The 9,217-nt window shown below is 30.4% G+C and overlaps 1 protein-coding gene across 1 annotated transcript in view; it reads left to right on the plus strand.

Moving 5' to 3' along the window:
* The first annotated feature begins 246 nt into the window (after positions 1 to 246).
* The window catches only part of LOC111085099, a 77,553-nt gene continuing 68,582 nt past the window's right edge, over positions 247 to 9,217 (plus strand). The window contains exons 1-3 of the mRNA XM_022382264.1: positions 247 to 326; positions 6,359 to 6,556; positions 8,587 to 8,662. Coding sequence (XP_022237972.1) covers positions 6,431 to 6,556; positions 8,587 to 8,662 — 202 coding nt within the window. The 5' untranslated portion in view covers positions 247 to 326; positions 6,359 to 6,430. The remainder of the gene's footprint in view (positions 327 to 6,358; positions 6,557 to 8,586; positions 8,663 to 9,217) is intronic.

A 9,217-nucleotide genomic window follows, 5' to 3' on the forward strand; every position in this document is an offset into this window, starting at 1 on the left:
CTTAGGGTTTTTTTTCTCAAAGAGTTTTCTACAGAAGTTTTCTATTTATTTATTTTTAATAAAAAACAACTTAGAAGATAGTTTGCGACATAGTTATAATTCATATTTCTGTGTATTTCATTTAAACAAATAAACCATAAATAATCCCAAGGAGTAAGATTTCCAACTACAATTCCATTATTATGTGCGATATTATGATACGCATTTATCTTGAAACAAATTTTGGAAAGCGTCCTCTACAGAGCTCTTCAAAGATCTAAGTGGTAAATTTGAAGTTGCTAATAGTAATACTATATTAAGAAGTAACAAGTTACTGCCAAAAACAGGTAATTTTAAGCTATGAATAATAATATTTATGTGCTTAATAACTTTTACGGCTTTGGTGAAGGAGAAGGCTCCTACTCTCCTTGTTAGTATTTTACCTGTGTAGCTAGCTAAGATTAGCAAAATAATATAGGCCGTTGTTATTGTCACGGCGTTATCGTGGTTTTAAATTTAATTCACTATATGCTATCTTCTTATCGGTGTCAATAGCCTTTTCGTAATATAGGAATTAAAATGGATTTATAATTGAAATTTTCATTTTCAACGATGAAAATTGGAATCAAAAGTGATAGAGGAAGTACAACAAGTTTCAACCACCATACATTGCTACAAGTACAAGTTACAACATAATTCGTGATATACGTAATGTATAATACATTATGAATAAATTACTTAATACTTAAACTTATAGTGTTATTTATTTATCTTTTGCACTTACACTTTATTCATACATTACAAACCAAAAATTAATATGGACAATTGAGGCTTTATACATATATGCAAAAAAATATTAACATGGAGAACTGGAGCTTTCTCCTTTACTATAATTTGTATGGTTATTATATTCACACTGTTATAGACATTATTGATTGTGGGTGTGATTGGTAGCATAATATTAATCACTAAAGCTAGAATACCAGCTTAAAAGCTGGTAGAAAACATATTATGAATGCACAAATGATTATCTTTTTGGGATAATCATATACATATGACAAGCAAACTTGCTATATATGAACATTAGAATAAGGAACATGATTGAAATTTCATTGATCATCAAACCCTCATTTCCAAACACTGAAAACTAGCACTGTTGCTTTTAAGTTGTTACTAACCTATCTAAATTAAAGCTTTGTTATCCTTATACATATTTAAACTTACTTACTGCCTATCTAAATCATGGTTTCTACACATACTTCAGAAATGAAAAAGAGATTTAAGGAAAACATTGGCCCTTGACATTTCAGTGGAGGCTCTCTTCACAGAAGAAAGGAACATGATTAAAGCATAAATCTTTATTACTGTTTCTAGCAGTGACAGAACTTTTGTTGGGAGTTACAGTAAAGTTATGCAGTGGTATACTATACGAGTACATCGTTTTACTTGTACCTGATCTTTGATGTAGCAATGATGTTGACTTAGTACTGACAGTAGTATACTATAAGTTTAATTACTTTATTTAATCAGTAAGTAATGGCTAGTGTTAGAATAACACAAGAAATTTAAAATTAAATTGTACTTTGAATTTTCAGATGGATTTGATTCTAATGCTTTATGTACATTAACTATATAGTATATGCAAAATTATGTGAATGGAGGCCTACAGTTTTAACATTATAATGACAGTAATTGAAAGAAGTGCAAGGAATTATTCCTACAGTAGCTTGCCCCATGAATATTACCTGAACAGGGAGTTAGACCTTTCTTTTGTATCATTGTTATAAATATAAACTAGTATTATTAGTAATACCAAAAGGAGATCTATAGAAAAAAAATGAACTATAACTTTTTTTCTAAATTTTACAGTGAAAATATTATGGAATTTTTAACCTATATCATAAAACATGTGATTAACAAACAATTTCATTGATCTTATAATTGTTATTATGCTTTGGTAATCCTACATATTAAAATATTTAAAAAATATATTCAGTGTATGGATAATCATCGTAGTTAGTTACTCTATGATGTATAAGATGATAAGTTCTAAGCAAGTGGAAATTGTATGGTGTCTTAAAAATAATGTATCTTACTAATTCTGATCTGCAGTAAGAATTTGTATGTACAGCATGATTACCCATTTAGTTTTACTGGAATATGCATGTGTTCTGGATATTAAAGATCCATTTAAGTTCATAGACACTGAATATTCTTAAAATCTCTTAATATAAATACTATATAATTTATATAATCAAATAATAGATTGTGTTTCTTTGTTTTAAAATATATGCTATGGCAAAATAAAATGAACCTACAATAACAGTTTAAAATCTTGTAGAAAACAGACATTATGAGTGTGAAAATGCCTACATGTGGTTGTCTTCATTGGATTATCACCTTTATATGCCAATATTTTTATATAAAAATGTAAAAAGCAACATGATCAAAATTTCATTGATGCCACCCCCTGATCTCCAAACATTGAATACTGACACTGCATCTAAATGTAATCATTATTTTCCTTATACATATCCAAAATTACTTACTGCATGCATGCATCAGGGCTTTTACACTTAGATATAATTCAGAAATAGAAAAGAGAATTAGGGATAATATTGGCTCTTGAGATTTCAGTGAAAAACCTTATTATGTAAGAAAGAAACATGGCTGAAACATTAATATATTGTACTAGTGTTACTGTTATTATTGATAAAAGTAAAGATACTGAATCTGATTGGATTAACCCTAAAACTTTAATAAAGTAAGGAGATGGTTGTAACTATACCTTTACTTTCCAGAAAGCACTAAGAATAGAAAATGTTTTGATCACTAGGAGATGATTTGTGTGATAATTTTTTAAATAAGAAATTGAAGAAAAACTTGGGAAATTGCAAGCTTTTAGTTTGTCTTCTATTATTTTTGATATGGCAAAATGTATTGTAAAGTATAATTTAGAAATATATTTGGAAAGATAGCATTTAATTAATAATTTGTAGGATCATATCATAAAAGGGTTTCTCATGCATTACAAGCTTGTTGAACTGTTTTGATTACTTTTTTTTCTTTTGCCTGAGGATATTCTACTTATTAAAGTGTACCATAATTTTTAGAAAGCTTCTGATAAGGTGTAATTTATGAGATTAATTATCAAGTTGCATATTTATAGAATTAGTGTAAAAATGAAGTGAATAGAAAATAATAGAAAAAGGAGAGTGATAATAAATGGGCTATTTACAAGATTGATATTGTGAATAGTGAGGTTTTTCAAGGGAGGTGTGTAATAGTAATGGCACCAGTAATTATCTAACATGGGAAGAAAATTAGTGTAACCTTGCTTTTACTTTACAGGTTTGTTTGAATCAATTAATGAAAATAATTCAACATCCAATCAACTTCAGGACAATAAGTTTTATTTCCTCCTTAATGCATTTTACTGACTTTTACACATTGTAACTTCTGTTTGGTCAACATTTACAAATGACTTTAAATCTAGCTGAAAACAGTATTAGGGATAATGTACAATCAGTACACTTGTACAAAATAGCTCAATAACTATATTATCACACCTAACTTTCAACTCAACTAATGTTATGCTTCACAGAATGTATTTATAATATACATTTGAAAGTTAATTACATTAATGTAATGCAGACTGTATCACATTTCATCCTATCAAATTCATCACTTGACAGATAAACTATATAGTTTAACTGAAAAAAAAACACATTTGAAATGTATTTAAAAGGTTTTAGGGATTATACAAAGGAAATTTCAGATTTTTGAGATGAAGAAAAGTGTTTTTAATTTTAACATGAAAATTACTTTGCACACAGACTATTCAAAACAAATACTCAATATATTCATGGACAAATCTTTATTTTATTTTATTAAAAAATGATTTTTTTTATGTGAAAGACTTATAATATTAACTGAAAGACTGCCAAATTTTGTGAAGTTATACACACTATATTAAAAATTAGAAGCATTAAATCTATAAAGACTTTAAATAAGTACAAGAGGTCATGTGATTGGTCAAATTGACAAATACTGTGTTGAGAGAGTTAACAGAGGTGATTTTCTGGTACGATACCTTATCTCTTGTCGTATAATAGTTTTTCTAAATCATTACCTCTATATGCACAAGTTTCACTTGCCACTAGCCTTGATACTCCCACTTATCTCCACATGTATTGACATGGTATAGCTGTGCTATACAATGCAAGTAAGCACGTGACAACCCTTCATCAGTAGGAGTGTGACACATCCTCCAAGTGCAACTGACTTCCTCTATGCTGTAGAACCCTATCTCCACTTCTTGATTTGGCACTCAACTGTTTTGTTGTATATTTGAGTCTCATTTTGCAGTTTTTTTTAAACCTAGTTTGTACTTTGATTTTTTGCAACTAATTATAAATCAAATTTCTTTCACAAACATTTTTTTTATTGCTTTACCAAGACATTGTTTTTGCAATCACGGTGATTCACTCGCTTTGTGTTACCCACTTGTTTTGTTGTGATGAATTCACAATTTAATGTTACTACAACTTCAACTGCTGTTCATGCCACTGACCAACCACTGTTTAATTTGGCTTCTAGCTCAATATTATTGTCTGGGAAGTTTTGGCTCTTATCTGCTGGAGTTAGAATTTTTCATGCAATCTGAGGGTTTTCCTGAACATCAACCAGTTTTCCCCTGCTGGAGGGAGGCTGGGTAGGATAATGAGGATTTGGACAGTCTTCTTTTCCTCCTCCTTCCTTTGCTCTGCAGTCTCACTTGATACCAGTAGATGCACCTTAACCTTCATCTACTTTACTGGACTTAGTGATACAGGTGTGTTATGTTTTGTTTTTGCCCTCTGTGTTGTATGACCCCCCCCCTCTTCCCTTTTAGATGACTCTTCGTCTGATTATTTTGTTTTTCCACTCTCTCCCAACATCAATCCATGCCACTTATTTTACTGATCAGTTATGTTCAGGGATCAACACGTACTTCTGAGGTTCAAGCATTGACTTATCATCATTCTGAGAATCCTTTTCACAACTCTTAGCAGTTGGATGATTTGGTGCCTGTTTGGGGTTTGGACCCTGATATTTTAGTTCTCGAGCCTTCATTTAACCCTCACCACTCTCCTTTGTTACCTTTCCTCCATTCACCTCTTGTCCAAGAGCGTCCATCCTTTCTCTGAGGGGTTTTTGGTGGACACCTGTTCCATATTTTTAACCATGTTAGCACAATTGGGTTCATTGGCTCTTTCACTTTACACCTGGCTCCTTTTTTGTTGACATCTTTTGGGTAGGGATGCACTTTTGGCCCATGTGCATCTACCCCCACATCTCTGTGGGACATACATATGGCTCTCTTTTTTTGATAGTCCATTTTTTTTTGGTTCCACCTGATTTTTTGGAACTCAGCTTGCCTGGATCATTCCCTGTCCTCCCTAGTCACTCATCTGTCTCAATCTTCCCCTGATTTTGTCCCTTTCACTTCCCTTACTTGTTTCTTCCTCCTGGGTTTGGCAACAAGTCATCATTTTACACACTGCCAATCCACATGTCATCAACAGTTTTGGTGACTACTGGGTAGGTACAGGTGCAGTTGTTGCAAGGCTGTTCTATTTCAACCCTCTCTGGTGGACTTTTACCAAGGATCCTTGGGTTCTTCAGATCATATCAGAAGGACTCTCTCTCTTCATTTTCTCCTAATTAACGTCATGTGATAACTTAAGCAATTGTGTAAGTAATGATGCCTGATACAGCTGACTGTACAGAGTGCATGTGGGTGATGACAAGAAGTTGTTAATATAGTTTCCATGGCATTACCATAAAGGAAGTTTATAACCTTGTTTTAGAGAGTAAAAACTACTGTAATATATTTGAAAAGAATCTGTTTGGTTCTTTAAAGTACAAGTCTGTTCTGAATAATAATATGGTTATAATCCTAAAGCTAATGTTGGTTACTACTGAATGTCACTTTCTTACTTGCTGTGGTTTGTTGGTGTATATTGACAAAAAATCATGATATCTAATCAAAAACACCTTAGGCATGAATAAAAGGTGTGGCCAAAAATGGATTGAGTTGTAACTTAAAAGAATGAAATCAAAATTGGTGGCCAAACTGGTAGTTACACTTATAGCATTGATAAGAATTTTACAGCAAATATTCATTCATTAGTTAGCCAGGCCGTGATTTTGTTCAACATGATGGTTGGTAAAACAAAATATGCGGCCTAGCTAACTAATGAATGAATATTTTCTATACTATTCTTATCAATGCTATAAGTGTAACTACCAGTTTGGCTGCACCTTTTTTCTCACACCTAAGGTGTCTTTGATTAGATTTATATTTACATAACTGTTTTTCTAATAAAAATTTAAGTCTTTACAGAGAATACACGTCCTTGTGACAAAGAGACATTTCTTGGAGAAAACTGTGGCAACACCTGAAACGATGAAGTCAGTTACATCATTATCAGGATCAAGAAAAAAAAATAAAAAAATGAAAGACATATTAGACCTTTTGACAATGCAGTCGAAAGCCCGATATTTATGTTCTATTGATTCAATTATCAGAAAGGTATGATATCTACTATTTTACTTAATTTAATTTGGGTCTAGTCGCTGGATTTATCTCAACAATAAAATATTCCAAAAATTTTTTGTGCTGGATTAAATGTATTGTTTTTGATACTTTTTGTAATAATCTAAAAAGAACCAAATTTTGGAGAAGATGGTTTTTATGCTACTTTTTTGTAAGGATCTCTTTTCCATTAAATGAAACAATTGAACTATATACCAGCTTTTATTTTATTACAACTTACAGCTTTTACAGTAAGAAAGAATATTTTTAAAACAGGTATAACATTTCAGTTTCTGGTGTGATCATTCTCAATACACAAGTTTTACCATTACAGATTTTACAGTAAGGAAGAATATTTTTGATCGCTGGTGTGGTCATTCTCAAGTACACAAGTTTTATCACTAAAACTTGTGTACTTGAGAATGATTGCACTAGTGATTGAAACTTCATATCTGTTTTAAAAATGTTCTTCCTTACTGAAAAAGTTGTAATTTCCAATTAAATAGTAAGCAAACTCAAAACGAAACTATGTACCAGTTTGCTTTATAAAAGTAAAAATGTATAGGGCATTTTAAACAAACTTTTAAACCATGTATACCTGTGCTACTGAACATTTTTCCTTCCTGGTAAAAGTCTATGAGCAAATTATAGAGTAGTCATTGAATGCAGTCTAGTAACAAATATTAATAATTTGTACTTTCGCTGTTTTGAGAAAAAGCATTAGGAAAATATAACGAAAAAACAGTACATTTTATGTTATAAGAGATGAAAGTAATGTACGTAACACATTATGTTCGAAAATTAAATGCAGAAAAAAAGTATACATTTATACTTGTGTAAATAGTTTAAAACAAACTTGCATATATAAAAAGTTATTAGTGCATCACATGCACTTCTTATTCAAAGTTTAAATAAATATTTTAAAGTATATTAAGGAAAAATATTTTGACACTTTCTCTCGAGTGCAACTGAGATATGATTTGCTAGATAAACTTTAATGTTTTTCTTAATGTATAATCTAATGTCTTGTACATACATATAAATTGTAAATTCAACATTTTTAAGTTGGCTAGCAAAGAGTACTAAATTTTAAAACCCTATTTCTATTGTACTTTATCCAGCAACCCATGGATTTTACCAGGTAAAAAGAAAGGGAATTCATATTGCATAATATACTGGAAATTGTTTATTAAAGAAAAACAACCTAAAATTAATATTGAAAAATATAATTTTTGGAAACTGAGAATGTGTGGAATTCCCTTAGCTAAAGGTTTTTAGATATGGAACATGCAAGAAACTTTCTAACAGGAAATTAAAATTTTCACTAGGCTAGATGTTTGTTCAGAAATTAGTAGGTTTAATGTTTACAAGTGATTGAAATGATGTTAATTTGTATTTTATATTTTTTGTGTGCATGATATTTATTAATGTATTAATTTTTTACTGTATGTGTTATTAAGGTTATTCCACATCAGTTTTAAAATCAAGATTCACTACCACGACACCACACACACACACACTTTGCATATAGTGTGCAAACTTCTATGGCAGTTTTGTTATTATTATTTTCTTAATTTATTTGTTCCCAAGGATAACTTGCAAACATTTTTAAAGTTATTAAAAAAGGAAGTGCTATTGTAAAAGAAATGTTAACAAATATTATCCAGTAATATAAGTGAAAATGATGTAAATCCTACAACTTTAGTTTATTATATTTTGGATAATTAAATAATAATAATTGCAGAGGATTTATGTTTAAAGTATGAACAATGCGTGAAACACTTAATTATACTTGACTTATGGCAAAATTAGAAAATTGTAGATGTTTTTATACCACATTAATGCAGGAAATGCTATGGAAATTCTTCTTTAACTGATATTAAAAAACATGAATTCTATTTTTATTGTAACACAGATTGTCTTGTAGTTTGATAAGAATATAGAAAATGATCCAGCACTATTTATGTGTTGTTTAAAAGTTAACACATTTTTATGGTTTATCTACAAGGCATGCTTTATATTTTTAGTATGAATACTTGGCACAACAAGAAGAAATTGCTGATGAGATTGATCTATACAAATTGGAGATTGCAGAAGACAGGGGTAAGTATGTTTTCTGTTTTGTAGATTTGTTATTCAGCAATATCAATTAATTATTTACTGACTACATGTATGCATTATAGTAATGAACTCACAGCTTTTTCACATTACATTGCATCAGCTTCGTCACCTGTCTCATTCCTTTGCATCTCATTTTTTGGTGACACTTGCATGAGATTCTTGAGGCTGACATGGGGATGAATCCATAGAGTTTCATCATTCATTATCTTCATCATCTGGCTGTTTCCTCTCCTGCAGAATTTTGACTGTCTCCAGTTACTATTCCTTAACTCTTCCGACATGGGGTTGGAAGTGACCTTCTGTACTCATTTAAAGTTGACATAAATTAAATGCTTATAACTCTCTATATATTGGGTATCTCTTCACGAAATTTGGCAGTCTTTAATTAATATTACAAGTCTTTCGCATACAAAAAGTCATATTTCTTAGTGAAGTACTTTTAATAAAATAAAGTTTTGTCCATGAATGTATTGAGTATTTGTTTTGAATAGTCCATGTGCAAAGTAATTTTCATGTTAAAATTAAACATACTTTTCA

This window comes from Limulus polyphemus, unplaced genomic scaffold (genome assembly GCF_000517525.1).
Source record: "Limulus polyphemus unplaced genomic scaffold, Limulus_polyphemus-2.1.2 Scaffold235, whole genome shotgun sequence".
In the NCBI taxonomy this organism is placed as follows: Eukaryota; Metazoa; Arthropoda; class Merostomata; order Xiphosura; family Limulidae; genus Limulus; species Limulus polyphemus.